An 18,568-nucleotide genomic window follows, 5' to 3' on the forward strand; every position below is an offset into this window, starting at 1 on the left:
TGGGTCTTTAAGTGTCTTTGGAGAAAACAGAGATCTTCACCAACATCAAAGCAGCTAGCAGAAAGATACTACTAGAACAGGGAAAAATCAAGAGGACTGATAAATTTTAAGTATCTCAGCGAATGGATTGATCCCAACTTATCAGAAAGAGCATCATTATCCATAAGAGTCAACAAGTTGGAACTGGCCTGTCGACTGACAAAGAACACTTATAACAAAAAAGTGCCTATCACGCAATCTGAAACTTAAGCACTACACGTCAGTCATATGACCAGAAGCTCTTTTATGCCATGGAGTGTCTTTCATTGAACCGATGTGGTCTGATGAAGAAACTGGTAGTCAGAGAGAGGAGAATTCTCAGGAAGATCTTGAGTCCGGTAAAGAAAGATGAAGAATTCCAAGCTCTACGAACACATAGAGAGGCTCTCTGATTGTGCTAGGAAAAGGAGAGTAGCCTTCTAAGGCCATATGGTAAGACTGCCTTCCAAAAGACTGACCAACTGCCTGTTCATCTTCTGGCAGAACAAGAAGATCCGTACCACTTGGCTGACAGAAACTGAAAAGGACGTTAAAGAACTGGGAATATCAGATCTTCAAGACAGACGGTCTGTACGACATACCCTGAAGAAAGTCCATGGATTTCAGGAAAAATCTCGGAAGAAAGGTACCCCCTGGACTGATGAAAGAAAGGAGTTACACCCGCAGAAAATGTGCCAATACTAGGTGAAGATCAAAGTCCAACAGTTGAACAAGTGTGGTCCAAAGTAGGCCGATTCGAACCAAGAAGAAGAAGAAGAAGAAGAAGAAGAAGAAGAAGAAGAAGAAGAAGAAGAAGAAGAAGAAGAAGAAGTTTTTATGTCCCACTAATTACCTCTACAGTTTTCAAATACACTGAGGTACCAGTATTTTGTCCCACACAAGTTCCTCCACATGTCAATACATCTTACTACATGAGGCTGAGGCTGATGTATTTCAGCACCCCCTCCAATAATACAACCGGACTTGGACAAGATCGAACCTGCCACCTCGGGCTCAGAAAGGAAACTCTTTAACCACCTGAGCTACTCAGCCCGGGTATTAAATAAAATCTATTGCCACAGTACATATATTGAGCATTCTACACATGGTTCATATGAATATTTTTAAATCATTAACATTGAAGGTTTACAAAAGAGGTTAATCCATGATTCACAGTCCAGCATCCAACAATTCAGTAATACAAGATTCCTTTTTTTTTTTTTTTTTAAAACACCAAGTAACATGGTTAATAGTGTTGTGGTGGGCTATCAGGATTCTTAAAACTAAAAATCACTACTCAGAGGAGCAGCATGTTTTACTAATCACTAAATTTACTTAAGTACTATTTATAGTTACTCATAAGTTCACTCGCATTTGAGTTTTCTACTTCACAACTGTAACACTCACTCACTCCACAATCAGTGGATCCAATTCACAACTCCTTATTTTTGAAGATGATGCTTAAGTTCCAAAGGTATCCAAAATCCAGGTCACCAACCCCTCATAATAATACTAATTTTTTTTTTTTTTTGCTAGTTGCTTTACGTCGCACCAACACAGATAGGTCTTATGGCGACGATGGGACAGGAAAGGGCTAGGAGTGGGAAGGAAGCGGCCGTGGCCTTAATTAAGGTACAGCCCCAGCATTTGCCTGGTGTGAAAATGGGAAACCACGGAAAACCATTTTCAGGGCTGCCGATAGTGGGGTTCGAACCTACTATCTCACGAATACTGGATACTGGCCGCACTTAAGCGACTGCAGCTATCGAGCTCGGTAATAGTACTAATCACTGGTAAAGCCATGGTGTTCCTCCTATAGTTGAACTAATCAAAGGTAACTTAGACTCATGGTTTTCCTCGCATGGTGGTACTAATCACAGGTATTGTAGACCAATGGTATGTCGCACATAATGGCACCGTTCACAGGTAACAAAAACCCATGGTGTTTCACACATGAGGGCACCACTCACAAGCAACGCAGATCCATGGTGCTCCTCATATAGTGGGACTAATCACGGGTGCCGGTATTCCTGTGGTGTTCCTCACATAGTGGAACTAATCACAGGCGACGTACACTCATGGTGTCACTCACATAGTGGTACCAATCACAGGCAATGTAGACCCACTGTGTATCACATATTATAGTACCACCCCAGGCAACATAGACCCATGTTGTTCTTCACATAATGGTACAACTCATAAGTTATGAATTTCATTATGGTCCACGTTGACAACTGATCACTATCAAAGGGTACAGAAAAGTCCACCTATTCAATACCATTGAATTAATATATATTATATTAATGGTACTAGTTTTGACCTAGCTACATTCGGTCTTCTACAGCCAATGGTCAAATTGGAAATACACGCATACATATAACCACCAATAAAAATGACCTATCATTAATTATAGACCGAGCACTCTATACAAAATCTCACAGTTCATACACCAGTCTTTAAGTTTCTAGCCAACAAGTCCATTAAAAACACATTAGAGTTAGTTGAAAATCTTAAACATTTTGAAGTTGAACCTCACCATACAATACACTCTTTTGATATTAAGAACGTGTATCCAAGTATCCCTATAAAAGAAACCATAGATATAATATACAACATGTTAAGAAAGTATAGTCATTTATCCACACAAGAAATCCAGGAATTTATGCCCATTCTGAAATTGGTCCTAAATGACAACTACTTCAGTTTTAATAATATTATTTGCCAACAGAATGGTTTGGCCATGAGGTTGCCAGCCTCAGGGATTTTGGCAAAAATTTATTTAGATAATTTAGAATACACAAAATTCTTAACCAATCCCACATTCAATAATATCTGTTACTGGGCTCGCTATGTTGACGATGTTCTGGCTACATTGAATCAAGACCTTAGAAATGCGGCCTGTACCTTATCCAGTTTAAATAATCTAGATCCGCATACTTATCAATTTTACACTGGAATCTGAATCCCACCAGAATCTAAATTATTTAGACTTTAGCATTACTAGACAGTCCAAACAGCTATCTTATCGTATCTTCAGAAAACCAAATCAAATGGTTAGTATAATCCAACTGAATGTTATACAATCAATAGCTAAATCAATCAGATGTCTACAAACTACAATGTAATAGCTGCAAAATTACATAAGAAGGACAAACAGGATGTAGTTTTTCAATAAGATACATGGAACACGTTAATGCTTCAAAATATAATCGGTTCTCTGCCATGGCACAGCACATGGCAGACTTTACGCATACACTGGCGGAAAAAAGAATATCCAAACATCATGAAATAAGGAATCTAGAATACGGAAATTTTAGCAATATATTTGACGAGATTACATATTAAATTGATTGAAGGTACAAGACTACAGGTTAATATCCCCACGAGATTAGCCATCGCAAATGTGCCATGCTGGTCCATTAATAATCGGTGTAATAGCCTGATTGTTGATGCACACATGGAAACGGGCATGCATTGTGTCATACAGGTGCCGGATGTCAGCTTGTGGGATGGAGTTCCATGCCTTTTTGCACTTGGTCGGCCAATACAGGGATGGTTAATGCCGGTTGTGGATGACAATGGAGTTGTCGTCCAATGATGTCCCATACATGCTCTATTAGGGACAGATCGGGGAATCGAGCAGGCCAAGGCAACATGTTGACACTCTGTAGAGCACGTTGGGCTACAACAGCGGCAGGGGGCGTCATTATCCTGTTGGAAAACACCCCCAGGAATGCTGTTCATGAATGGCAGCACAACAGGTTGAATAAACCAAATGGACGTACACATGTGCAGTCAGGGTGCGTGGGATAACCACGAGAGTGCTCCTGCTGTCATAGGATATTGCTTCTCAGACCAGAACTCCCGGTACAGGTCCAGTGTGCCGACGCCACAGACAGGTCAAATGCAGGCGCTCATCTGGCCTCCTTCTAACCAACACACGGCCATCACTGGCACCAAGGCAGACCCAGCTTTCATCAGAAAAGACAATGGACCTCCACTCTGTCCTCTAATGAGCTCTTGCTTGACACCACTGAAGTCGCAGACGGCGGTGGTTTGGGGTAAGTGGAATGCATGCCGCAGGCCATCTGGCTTGGAGCTGTCCTTTAAGTAACTGATTTCAAACAGTTTGTTGCGTTACTGTGGTGCCAACTACCGCTCGAATCGCTGCTGCAGATGCAGTCCGATGTGCCACAGCCATATGCCGAATACAGTGGTCCTTCCTCTCGGTGGTGCCACGGAAACGTCCGGAGCCTGGTCTTCTTGCGAGTGTACCTTCTCATGATCACTGCTGCCAGCACGCATGAACACTGGAGACATTCCTGCCAAGTCATTCTGCAATAGCGCGGAAGGAAAATCCACCTTCACATAGACCTATTATATGGTTTCGTTCAACTGCAGTGAGCTATTAATACTGACCTCTTCATCGTCGTAAAGGCATTCTTGAACCACTCACAGTCACTACATCCAATCTCACACGTAACTAACGCTCTCACACTGTACAACCCGTATTTAAAGCAAACCTGATGTGCAATGTCATGGGGCCACTACTAGAACCTCGCTAATGCGATTTGCAGGAAATTTGAATCAGTGTCATCCCCAAGATGTATCACACATCTACCAACATTCGTTAATCTAGCACAACCCCTTCTTGGTGTTTGGATTTTTTTTTTTTTTTTTTTTTTTTTTTTTCTGCCAGAGTAGTTTTACATCAATTCACCAAGATTTAAGCATATTGAAAGTGGATAAGAAGGGTACCATGCTCAACATACTGGAGAACTGTTACATTCGTTTAGAACAGAACTCTAATCCTAACTATAATAATAATAATGAAATCTGTGAAAAACCTAATATTCTTTTTGACATAATCATTCCCAAATATGCAAGGTATAAGCATAAGAAAGACATGCCAAGTCCACCAATCTGCTCATCCCCGCCTACCTGCCCCTCCCCACACATCCCCCCTCCAACCCCTGCCAACATAAGATAAGTCTCTGCTCCCTCTTGGCAATCTGTTTGATGATGGTGTCCGTGCAGTGTGCACATAAATTATAGGGAACATGGTGGCGAGTCTCGTATAGCTGAATGTTAATCTCAATCTTTCAGCTTCTCTTCTTTTCTCAAAATAAATTCAAATATTGTTTTTCTTTTTCAGACATTCACTTCAAACTGAATTATAACAAAGATCATTACATATGATGGAAAGGCCACTTATTCAAGTTGTGAACAGCCCCCCTCCCTCCTTGCTAGTGGCTTTACGTCGCACCGACACACATAGGTCTTATGGCGATGATAAAACGCCCCCTTCAAAGCTATACAAACTGTTATTCATATATTCTATTCAATAAGGCATAATTTGTAGATCAAATGGATCCACTATGCAAATATTGAATATCAGCCCCAAGATCAATTCAAGACTCAAGAATACTTGTTAATTATAAGGACATTGGCATAGTCCAACAACATAATCCACAACAATTTTAATGTGTTATTTTAATTCCAATTTTAAATGTGTAGTCTGACATTTCATCACTGTTTTAGATTAAAACTTTACTTGATACAAACCAATTTGTAATTTTTATTGGTGGCAGAGGTGCCAAACTTTGAAGTGGATTATCAGTAATCAGCCTCCAACACGCCAGAAAATTTTCCAGTCATGTTCAAAGCACGCTCTTCCCTTCTCCATAATCTCACCCCCTTTGCCCCTATCAACAGCGATCTATTCTGAAGTATATCATATTACACAATAACATTTGCACACTAACTCTTAAAACATTCCTTGTAGCTTGTTTCACACCCAGTAGCTGATTTTCAGTAAAAGTTTTCTTGAAGCCCCCCTCTGTGATCACATTTTCATCTTCTGAACCATAAGCGATTCGAGTGTAGTTGTGCTTAATTTAGGCCTCAATTCTGTCTCATTCTTGTCAACTGTCAGGTACACTTAATATTGCAAATACAACATTATAGCGGAGAAGAGCAGAGTACAGTAGAACTCGTCTATTAAAGAAAGAAAAAGATAATATCCACCTTTTCAATACTATATATTACGCGAAAATTTTACATTTTTGTTAAATCATCACGTTTTTTGTACATCTGGTACCGGTTTCGACAAAATTCCATGTCATCATCAGCCAAGAACAAATTACACAAAGACAAAATACATTGATCATGACTCCCATAGTAATATCACAATAATAGTTCAAGAAATATACATGATAAAGCTAAAATGATATTTATATATACAAGCTGATTGTCAGTGAGATAAAAATGGTTGTTTTTCTATTGGGTGTACACCTTAGTACTACTAATTAAAAGAATGACTAGTTAAAAGAAATTAATTCTACTTGTAGCGAAAAACAATTGTCAGCTTTTGATCTATGTTGCTTCTATCTGTTGAACAGTCGGATTCATTTCATAAGGCTTTATGGCGATGTTTGACATTAAAAGAAGTGAACAAACTCTTAGTCAGAGTGTTCCATATGAATAAGTGCACATTAAAAAGTAAAATTATTCTAATGGGGCTGCAACTTGGACTTAACAAATGAAGAATTTTAATGTATTGTCCGATGTAACCAATGGATTAGTTGTCACTGCAAGTTGATATTGACAAGCAAAGTGTCCATTGGAAAGTTCTATATATCGGTTTGTACTCTGATATGTTTGTTTATATCGTATTAAGGAGTAGGTTGAACATAGTAAAGTAGCCGAGGTTCTTGTTGAATTGGTACTTGAAGAAAGGCTCTTATGATGCGAGTTGTAAATACATAAGTTGATCTAGAAAGGTCCTGAACCAAGACGGAACCTATAAGAAATGAGACGCGATTTAGAATTACATGAACCCGGAAAAAATATATTATTAAAGGAAGAGGAATAGAAGACTCACCTCAGGTGCCAAGTTGATAGCAGATGTAACGGGGAGGAACTGACAGACTAAATGTCGAGGGACAGACCTTCGGAGGGGATGGGGAGGGGTGGAGTTTCTAAGTGGGAGGAAGGGGAAGCGTGGTAGAGGCGGGGCTATAATCAGGTGGGCGCGGACGGCGGTAGGGGTAATATGTAAGTGTGTTGTGTATAGTTTTGAAGATGGATTGATTTTTGGGTATTTTAAGATTATTCAATATTTTAATAAACGTATCAAACAAAATCATGGGTTTTTCAGAAAGGTCATTGAGATTAAAGTTTGGATTATGGCACTGATCAAGTGAAATATAAAATTGTTCAGTTAAATCAAGTACAGGGCCTTTATTTATTATTTCAATGATGTCTATATCGTGGTCTAAGCCATAAAATTTGTGTTTATAGTCGTTTATATGTTGACCTACTGCGGAAAATTTTCTGTATTTGATTGCGTTTACGTGTTCTGTGTATCTGATTTTGAATGATCTACCGGTCTGTCCGAAATAAGTACTGTGACAGTCATTACAATGAATGAAACTCGTCTATTCACGATGATTTTCACAAGCAATGAAACGAGGAGGGTTTAGCAGAAATGCTTGAAAGGACTGAACATTTTTCCTTCCTTTCTTTCTCTCTACAGATTTTTTCCTTAACAATGTTAACTTTTCCGTAATAATTTGCCCTTTGACCGTAATGCTGTAATCATGAGGTGAAATTCGTAACAATTACCGACAGTCCGTAACAGTTGGCACCTCTGTGGTGGTTACATGTATGCATGTGTTTCCAATTTGTCCATTGGCTGAAGATGACCTAATGAAGCAAGGTCGCAACTAGTACCAATAATATAACATATAATATTAATTTAATGGTAACTTACTGAATAGGTGGACCTTTCTCTACCCTTTGATAGTTAATGGTACTACTCTTAGGTAAAGCAGAGCCATTCTAAAAGAATTTAATTGTATAAGGTCCACCTGTTCAATACACGTATTGATATTTAAAGTCAATACGGAACCAGAATGAAGTTCATTACTTGTAATAAGGGTGGTACTAGCCGCAAGTAATGTAGACTGATGGTGTTTCTCACGTAATGGAACTAATTAAAAGTATTCTTGTGGTTCTAAGTACATCATCTCTTGGTCGCCCCTTTTAGTCGTCTCTTACGGCAGGCAGGGGATACCGTGGGTGTATTCTTTACCTGCATCTCCCACCCACACGGGTTGGCTGCCTTGAACGGCTTCACTGTCACAATGCTCCCTCCTTAAGCCCCCCGCCATGCCCACGTGTGCCACTGGTCTTCTACGGTCACAGCATGTACAGCGCAATGGTACGCTGTGATATATGAAACATCCACACTGTGAGGATTTTGTAACAGTTATTTTCTTTATCGTAAGATGGCAGGAAGAGGCAACTTTCGGCTATAAGCCAAGCTATCTGTTATTGCCAAGAAATGTTGCATATCTCCAGAGTTTTTTTAAAAAACTCTGTTCACATTTCAAGTTTGTTTGTAAACATGTTTGGTGCTGGCAGAGTTGTTGCTGATGGAGAAATAGCTAATTTAATCATTAATAATGGCAGTGAAAGTAATTCAGAATGTGAGAGTAATATGGAGGATGAATTTGCTATAACTTCCAGTAAAGATAGTGACACTGATGACATAATTTGTGATAATACGCCGAGAAATGTGAACACAAGGGGCGACTACTAAACATAGTCACAGTATTGATGTGTAGCTGTCCAGGGATAATCAGGTTAGCATATATTTATAATATTATGTAATATCTTATTCTTAATATGCATTTTTGATCATTTTTCTTCTGCCTGTTTGGAAATTATAGCAAAAGTCATACGATACCACACTCAGCATTGGGAGGAGGCTAGAAATAAAGTACAATGTTGGGTACAGTCCGGAATTTTACAATGTCATGCTTGAGGAGTTAAAGCTGATCATCACAAGTAACTCCGGCATAAGCCGGTCTAAATAGACGACCATTATTTTCCCTCAGGGAAACCAATAAACCCCTAAGACTAATTTAAACCTAAGAATTTCATTTTTGTCCGTATTGAACTGAGAATGGAAGATAGGAAAACTTAAAAGGGTCCACCTTTTCAATACAAAAATGTTATAATGTGCGCGTGTGTTTTATATTCAGGAATCATTCAAGAACAATACTTTCGCACTGCAAGATGTGTGGTTAAGGTTATTTTTAATCTGTATAACTTTTGCTTTCTCAACGATTCATTTGTTTCTATATTCGTCCCTGTTTTTATCTCCTTGTAAGATGTGTATTGTTTAATGTAACGCCTTGTGTAATATAAATGCCTACATGCTGGCCTATTTCCCACATTTTGGCCGATGATAACGCCAAACAGCGTCGAAACTAGTTCCAAGTGCAAATACATGTTATAAATAAACTATAACATTTTTGTATTGGAAAGGTGGACCCTTTTAAGTTTTCCTATCTTCCCTAAGACTAAGTCGTTAATCCTGGTGTTAACGAGGTAGAAATGCTGCCCGGCGACTGGAACTTCGGTAACTTCCCTTTCATTCGCACAGGTTAGTTAACACTCTGTTTACCTTCTTGAAATCTGGCCAAGTTCACCAGCAGGTCATACTGAACCTCCACCCAGTCGCTAGCTACCTTCAGATATCGATGGGTATTTTTGTCGATGTCACTGATGCTCTGTTAGTTCCAAGCATAGTCTTGTTACTGGATGATCTTGCTCTGGGACCATCCTGAACATCTAGTCACATAGCAGACGAAGATCTCTTCCAAAGCATATTAGGTGGTAGTGGTGGCAACTGTTGTTTTCAGCGGAAGTACAACTAGGTAACCATCCTCTCTGAACAAATAAAGTAGAAACAAACATGAATTTATTTTTTTACAAATTGTTTTACTTTGCAACGACACAGATAGTTCTTATGGCAACAATGGGCCAGAAAAGGGCCAGAAGTGGGAAGGAAAATCATCTTCAGGGCTTCCAACAGTGGGGTTCGAACCCACTATCCCCCGAATACTGGATACTGGCTGCACTTAAGCAACTGCAGCTATTGAACTTGGTGAAAATAAATTTATAACTATTTATTAAACAAAGGAATTTGAAAAGGAATAGAGAAAAAAAATTAAGCCAAAAACAACACTGAAAACTTGAAATTTTGAAGCCCTTGATCAAACCCGTCTCATACATAAAGTGAAATGCCGAGATCAGCAGTAATCCCATCATCGGCTAGTATGAGTTCCAAGTGTCTCCTGCAGACCAAGGTTCCGTTTTAGGCCTGATATGGGCACACTCGGTGAGGATGTGGGCCACGGTGAATTTTGCACAAGAACACAGTGTGTGATTTTCTCTCTTCAGGAGGTAAGAGTGCATAGATCTTCCACAACCTACCCTCAGCCTACATAAAACTACAGTCTCTCTCCGTGAAGGCCAGAAAGAGGACCGCCATACGGCAGTTGTCTTCTTAATTGCTCACAGCTTGTTGGGAGTTCGGACAGTTGGCCACTCCGATTCCCAGGATGCCAAGATGGTTCAATGTAGTTGAGAACAAAAATCCGTAGAAGGTACGTTCATACGTGTAGATGGTAGAAGTGCCGCTTCTTTTGCAGCTTCATCCACAAGTTCATTTCCCACAATTCCAACATGGTTTAGGAGCCAGCATCACACAACCTGGCTACAAGGTCATGAATCTGCCACACCTGTGGGTTTTGTAGGAAATATATGTCAAGAGATTGCAGAGAACTTAACGAGTTGATACATATGAGAAAGTGGTCTCTCTCGTCGCCCAGTGCAAACTGCAGAGCTTCTGAGATGGCAAAAAGCTCTGCAGTATATATTCTGCACACATTAGGAAGCAAGATCTTCGTGCTAAAATCATCGGAGATGAAAGAGCATCCTATATTTTCCCTGAACTCAGAACCAACCGCAAAGATATATTGTGTGGCCAGATACTGACGAACGAAGTACTGGAAACACTTGCGATAAAGAGAGGCATCTGTATTCACCTTGGATCCATGGAGTAGATCTAGCTGTATATCCAGCTGCTGCTGGATTAATGCACGGACTGTAATTGGTCATGAACAGGCTTCGGATAATTATGCCTTTAAAAATGCTAAAATATGCATCAAAAACATAAATGTGATATCAATTGGTAATAAATTTAAATTATAAAAATAAATGTTACACTTCAAACAGCATCAAAATAAAAAAATCACTACATATCATACCACAATAAAATGCTCAAATTCCTCAATGAAATTCATGTCTTGATTACACTTAATCACAGCATGATGTAAAAGGTGCTCTAACACAAACTTGTGCCTACTTTCACTTAAAATGGTTTTGTAGTCAGAAAACACTCTCTCTAAATCACATGCCACAATTCCAACTTAACAATACTGGAGACTTCTGGTGTCAATGCAGCATCAATTTTTCCTTTGCCTTGGAGAAGACCAGAAATGTTTTTATATCTGCAGAGACTGGAGTATTTTTAAAACTACAATCTGCATTTTTTTTCAGGAAGACACTATTTCATAGGTTCATTACGGATCATTCAACTTTAACAATTCTAGTACTAATGTGAAGGGACAGTCCTTTTTCTTGCATTTCCTTTTGGCTAAAGGTATGCACATCAAATTGGAATGAATGAATGAATGAATGAATGAATGAATGAATGAATGAATAGAACTTGCTCACAAACAGCATCTTTGATGAAGACTTCTTGTGTTTCTTTAACCTTTTGAACTCCATTACCCTTAGCGTATGCTTCCTGCTCCACTCCTAATTAATTTCTGCACTATGAACAGCTGTAGGATGTGAACAATGCACAAGAATCTAACACAAAATATAAGTATGTTACATGAATATATTTACAATTAGGCACACAAAATACATTAATCCTTGTAGGTTTTCACTGTGTGGTACTTTTCTAAACAGTTTTCTGGGTGAAGACCAGGTTTTCTCAAACATGTTTTGCAATAGTAAACTGTTTCCTTTCTACCACCTTTCTTGTTCCTGTCTGAACAGTCTTTATGTTGTTTTCCAGGCAGCTTGTTGATGATGTGCAGTTTACCATTCAAACATTCTTCAACATCAGAAGTAGATGGTCTTCCTCGCTTTTGACCTTTGTTGTGTACTTCGCCAACCAACTCGCTGATCACCTGTTTTCGGAAGGTTTTGTGTGAAGGAATCTCCATGCGATTCGTGATGCAGTAATCTTTATAGAGCAAAAAGCTGTTGACTATTGCCACTTCCAATAGCTAAAAGTACAATTTCCGCCACCATTTCAAGCTTTTCACTACAAAAGCGTAGCTTGATGTGTAGTGGTCCGACCAATGCCTCCCATATGTGACGTGTAGTCAACAATTAAGTTTGGTTTTTCTAACTGTTCTAATTGTTCAACACAGTGTCTCTTCTTTCTGAAAATAACTGAGGTTGAATTGTTTCCAGATGTTGAAACCATCAGTACTGTGCGCTTGTCATGCCATCCCAGAACCATCCTTGTGTCTATGCATAAACAATTGACTTCATGCTTCTTTAGGGGTAGATTTTTCTTCCGGATCCCATTTGGCAAGTGCTTGCAATTCAATTTAATTGTTCCAGTGATATGGATCTTTTGCTTCAGTAATTCATCAGCCAGAGTAATACCTGTATAGAGACGATCAGTGTAGACATGGTACCCAGACTGACCTGTTGCATTTGTAACATTAGCAATTAACTGAAGCACGATTCTTTCTGTGAAAGCCAAGTCCGGTCGAATCAGAGATTCTGTAGTTGCAGAACCGTAGTAAGGGACAAGACTACACACATATCCATTTGTCGAATTGGATATTACATAAATTCTGAGTCCCCATTTAGTAGGCTTCTGCGGATTGTACATCTTGAATAACACACGGCCTCTGAAAGACACTGTTGATTCATCAGCTGCTAGATAATTATGTGGTGCATAAACTTCCAAGAATTTTTTACTGATATAGTCCAAAACATACTTGACTTTGCAAATTCGAGACCTAACTTGAGGATTCAAATGGATTGCTGAATCTGGAGCAGAAATATGCAGAGCCCAGAATATCTAAAAAAATCTTTTGCGGTTAAAACAGTCTACAAAAAACTGGACGATTCTAACCAACCTCTTGAAAAGAAATCCTGCATTCTGTCATTTTTCTCCATTGCCATATTCAGTAAAACTCCATGGAAAGCCTTCATTTCGTTTACGATAACATCAGTCCAACCCCACCAAGCCGAATGCCTTGTAAGTGGTGTCACTTTCTGAATTTTGACTTTAGCATATCTGTTGGTCTCGTTGGCAATTTGCTTGAATAACTAATCACTAAAAATAAAGTTGAAAAAATCCGTAAGGTGTTGAGGGACATGTCTAATATGTCTACAAGTCTAATATTTTAATGTCGAAAACATATCAACAGCTCAAGATTCTCAGATTGACGTCCCTTTAGACTAAGCTCTCATAAAAATGAACTACTTCTAATGTAAAATCTGCTCGTCAAATCAAGACCAGTTCGAGGAAACTACCAATAGTTGCATTTTACTGTTTACAACTAATAGATTACAGAAGCATGCCTCAAACCAATACATGAAGCAGAATATTTCCAATGTATTTAAGACTTTAAACTTTAGACACTATTGAGTTTTAATAGAATTTACGACTCAAATTTTAATACAATAAGTCAACTAAGAATTCTTTTAAAAAACAAAGAACTTGAGAATTTTAGCCAAATCTCATTATTGTGAAGATATTACCGTGTTTTAGAGGTCAATGTTATTGGAATCAATGCATATCCTAATTTTAGCACTGTCATTTTAAATTGTTAAACTGTCCACTGTGTTTACAAATTCCTATGTTCACGCATTTTACCACTTAGTTCTTAGAATCATAATTAAGTACAAATTAGTTATAATTATATAATTATATATATTATATATTATATATATATATATTATATAATTAGTTATAAGCAAATTAACAATGACAGGTCTTAACCTTGAGATAAATTACAAAGGCTGAGGATGCTCGAAACCGAGCGAAACATGCCCTTTTAATGTACTGTTGTAGCAAAATGAATTTCTCTAACAACACAAAATCAATTGTATTGAAAAGGTGGAATAGAAAATTAAAAAATACAAATTTATATGCATATTATAGCAAATTTCAATATGGGTCTAAACATGAGATTAGTTACATGTAACTTATATCTTTCCCGAAAACTGTACATTTGTTGCACTTCTGTGTCTGAATGAGCAAGACTGTACTATACTGTTCTATATCATTATCTTCCTTTTAACCTAAATGATACCTGGAAATTGTCAATATGTAGCAAAACATATTAGTTTCAACGTAATATAGTTTTCTTCAATTTCCCACGATATTTTATTTTGGCACGTATATCGTTTTCCAGTTCCACTTCACAATTATTGACCAGAGTTTACATTATTATGCTTCTTAATGTAGGACTGATTGCTGAATATAACTACAGAAATGTGTACTTAATAATATCTGACAATAAAAAGAAACAATGAGTACATAACATAAGAATAATCATCTAAACATTAATTCTCCAATTTTTACCTAGTGGTTCTAATAATATGATCAATGTAATAAAAGTTGAGAAAATGATCATTTCTGATCTTTCATGTTCAGTTAGTCTCTACTTTATGAGGCAAAATAACAGAGATATTTGCCATTATTACATCTGTCAAAAACTTACAAATATCTCTGGATATCTTTACATTGTATATAATAAGAATGGTAGAAAATGACATTTCTAATCTTTTGTGTCTTGCATGTTTTTACCGTGTGAGTTATGATTACAGATATATTAATTCATTTAAATTACTGTGAACAAGGATATATTGTTCAGACATAAAGGTGGGTAATGAGTTACCTTGCAACAGTGATGTTTGAATTGATTTTATGAGGTGCAAAACTATGTGATCTGGAAGACAATGAAAATGTCAACTGAAATGAGAAGGAAAATGTTACAAAGAGGAAAAGAAAAAGGTGTCATGAAAGGAAAGGGAAATGAAAGACTTCTTTGACCTCAGTTGTCCTAACTGCTGAGCTGGAAAGAAACTAAATGTGATGGCTTGCAATGTCCTATGCCCATAAAACTGATCAACAATAACATTATATTAACTTTGTTATCTGAGGTGTGCTCTATTTCTTCTGCTGCCAATCATTTCCACTAGATGGCATTATTGCTGCAATTGTATAAAAACTAACCTGTCAATGACAGATTCTCTTTTTTTTTTTTTGCTATCTGCTTTACGTCGCACCAACACAGATAGGTCTTATGGTGACGGTGGGATAGGAAAGACCAAGGAATGGGAAGGAAGTGGCCGTGGCCTTAATTAAGGTACAGCCCCAGCATTTGCCTGGTGTGAAAATGGAAAACCACGGAAAACCATCTTCAGGGCTGCCGACAGTGGGGTTCAAACCCACTATCTCCAAGATGCAAGCTCACAGCTGCGCGCCCCTAACCACACGGCCTACTCGCCCGGTACTGACAGATTCAACAGCTATCGTAGCATAACACGTACTTGACATGAACTACTAAGAAGGTCTATTTGAAGTGAAAAATAACTTTGATATTATGTCTTTCACATGAATACATTTTTCAGTTGCTTGTATTTTTCAAACTTCTACTAATAGTTTTTTGAAAAGGGCACTAAAATTTTTCAGCTTTGTTTTCAGTGAATGGTGTTGCAGTCTTAAAAAAAAAAAAAAAAAAAAAGAAAGAAGCCATGCTGAATTTTAAGAACTTAGCCAGTGTAAGTAATTTAGAAAAGATAACATGAAAAATGAAATGATCTGACTTAAGACAGATTTGGAGAAATTGGTTTTCCGAATTGTGAAGCTTCTCAATCCTGCCCTGGAGTGGACATAAATGTTCAGCTACAAATGTGGGGTCACTCTTGAAAACAAAGATGAAAGATTATAATAGTTTGTGTAACATAACAAGGAACATATCCAATTCCTGCTTACTCACCACGTTCTGGACCAATTGGGTTTGCCACTGCTGGACTGCTTGAATTGAATTCTGGAATGAAAATAAAGCAAATGCATTGCTGACATTTTTTCAATTTGAAAGTTTGCATTGTATACCTGGGATGTGGGGCATTGCAGCTATTGTGACAGTACTGGTGTGCGTATTCAGAAAGAAGTGGTTGGGCATCCAGATATCCTGTAGAAGATTTACTCCAAATATGCCCACATACGTCACAGGTAGAGCCCAAAAACAGGTTAGGTCATAAAGTTAGTAAAATATACACTAGAGGTAGCAATGGCGCTGCAGTCGCATGCAAATTTCAGCAAGTGTGCTGTTTGGCACTTTCACTACTGGAGCTTCCCGACAGACTGACTTATGTACTTCTCTGCACAGAGAAGTTCATAAAGGGCAATGGTGTATCATTTCACATGTATGTTTATTTGAAATTCATTTTTGTGCATATAAAATAATAGATTGCCTGACACTTGTCGAATGTGTGACCGAAGTTCTATTGATTAACACGTTCCCTGCTTTGAGAGTCACATGTGACTCATACAGCACAAAAATGTGATTCTGGACAAAAGTACACATTTTATTCCAATGCTGCTAAGGTGATAACTTTGCGTAACAGTACGACAGCGAGTCACAGGTGGTATCTATGTTGTTCTGTGGCATAGGTGTATGTTTAACAACTACCTTACACCATGAGGCACGGGTGACTCGTGACGCATGGATGTAATACAGCTTTTACTATTTGCTATACGAGTCACCAGTGCCTCGCATTTTTACTAGACGTCCTGCTCACCTGTGGTGAACAATAGGAGCTATACATTGTTGATCGAGTATTATCGTGCTGTAGCCGTCGTTATAGGCTGGCAGAAATCTGTTGTGGCAGTGTGTGAATACCCTTGTCATCGTGTGAAGTAACTACATGATATACATTTGGGCATCTTTCCTACGCAGTATCACGGTAATAACATTACTTAGGCCTATATACAGATTTCATCATCTTATTCTCAGCTATAAGCATAGAAACCAAAGGAATGTGTGTAAATTGTTTCAGATGAAAGATTAGCAGACTTTCAGCCACCCAAAGAGTGTTCCAGTTCGGACTCTTCACAATGACCAGGAGATCTCGATTAGAGAAACCATTAAATTAGTCGCATATTGAGGATCTTTTAGGAGATGAAGATATCCAATGTAGTGATATTGAGGATCCCAAATTTTCATTGTCAATTTCATCATCTTCACCAGTGTCCTCTGGAACCAACGCAGAGGTACATGATAGCCACAGTGAAAGTGACAGTAAAACACAATCAGTTAAATCAGACTGCAGTTGGTGTGATATAATCAGGAATGATTCAGGCTTCACTGTTTTTCCAGGAGAAGCAAAGGTTCAGTTACGGTCAGAAAAGGGACAGCCCATTTATATATACTCTCACTTCGTAGATGGCAGCCTATTAGAAATGATGGTTCAGGAAACCAACAGGTATGTCAATCAATTTAAACAAAGTCATAATGAGAAAAGCAAGTTCAGAAGTTTGAAATGGAAGGAAACTAATGTTGAGGAAATGAAGGAGTTTCTAGGAATTATCATGTCTATGGATCTTGTTCCTCACCCAACTATTAACTCATACTGGTCTAAGAAGGACTAATATGATGTGCGACTTATTAGACAGGCAATGCCACGGGATCATTTCCTTCTTCTCTTAAGATTCTGGCACTTCGCAGACAACGAAGCTAACCAACAACCAGGTGATCGTCTTTATTGAATCTCACCCCTCCTTGATAAATTAAACTAAAATTTTGAGAATGCCTTGACAATGAGGAAAGAAATGCTTATAGATGAAACTATGGTTCCTTGGAGAGGCCGTTTAGTTTTCAGAATATATACACTGACTGACAGAGCAAATGCAACACCAAGAAGGAGTGGTTCGAAAGGGATGAAAGTTGGGGAAAAAACAGAGACGGCACGGACGAATAATTGATGTTTATTTCAAACCGATATGCAGGTTACACAATGCGCACGGCATCAACTCAGTAGGATGTAGGACCACCGCGAGCGGCGATGCACGCAGAAACACGTCGAGGTACAGAGTCAATAAGAGTGCGGATGGTGTCCTGAGGGATGGTTCTCCATTCTCTGTCAACCATTTGCCACAGTTGGTCGTCCGTACGAGGCTGGGGCAGAGTTTGCAAACGGCGTCCAATGAGATCCCACACGTGTTCGATTGGTGAGAGATCCGGAGAGTACGCTGGCCATGGAAGCATCTGTACACCTCGTAGAGCCTGTTGGGAGATGCGAGCAGTGTGTGGGCGGGCATTATCCTGCTGAAACAGAGCATTGGGCAGCCCCTGAAGGTACGGGAGTGCCACCGGCCGCAGCACATGCTGCACGTAGCGGTGGGCATTTAACGTGCCTTGAATACGCACTAGAGGTCACGTGGAATCATACGTAATAGCGCCCCAAACCATGATGCCGCGTTGTCTAGCGGTAGGGCGCTCCACAGTTACTGCCGGATTTGACCTTTCTCCACGCCGACGCCACACTCGTCTGCGGTGACTATCACTGACAGAACAGAAGCGTGACTCATCGGAGAACACGACGTTCTGCCATTCCCTCATCCAAGTCGCTCTAGCCTGGCACCATG

The 18,568-nt window shown here is 38.9% G+C and overlaps 1 protein-coding gene across 6 annotated transcripts in view; it reads right to left on the reverse strand.

The window, feature by feature from the left end:
* Cp110 (Centriolar coiled coil protein 110kDa) overlaps positions 1 to 18,568 on the reverse strand; it is a 446,477-nt gene that overhangs the window by 195,282 nt on the left and 232,627 nt on the right. For all 6 annotated transcript variants that reach the window (XM_067142187.2, XM_067142186.2, XM_068226427.1 and 3 more), the window contains one exon: positions 15,918 to 15,968. In XM_067142187.2, coding sequence (XP_066998288.2) covers positions 15,918 to 15,968 — 51 coding nt within the window. The remainder of the gene's footprint in view (positions 1 to 15,917; positions 15,969 to 18,568) is intronic.

The sequence above is a fragment of the Anabrus simplex genome, chromosome 2 (genome assembly GCF_040414725.1).
Source record: "Anabrus simplex isolate iqAnaSimp1 chromosome 2, ASM4041472v1, whole genome shotgun sequence".
Classification (NCBI taxonomy): domain Eukaryota; kingdom Metazoa; phylum Arthropoda; class Insecta; order Orthoptera; family Tettigoniidae; genus Anabrus; species Anabrus simplex.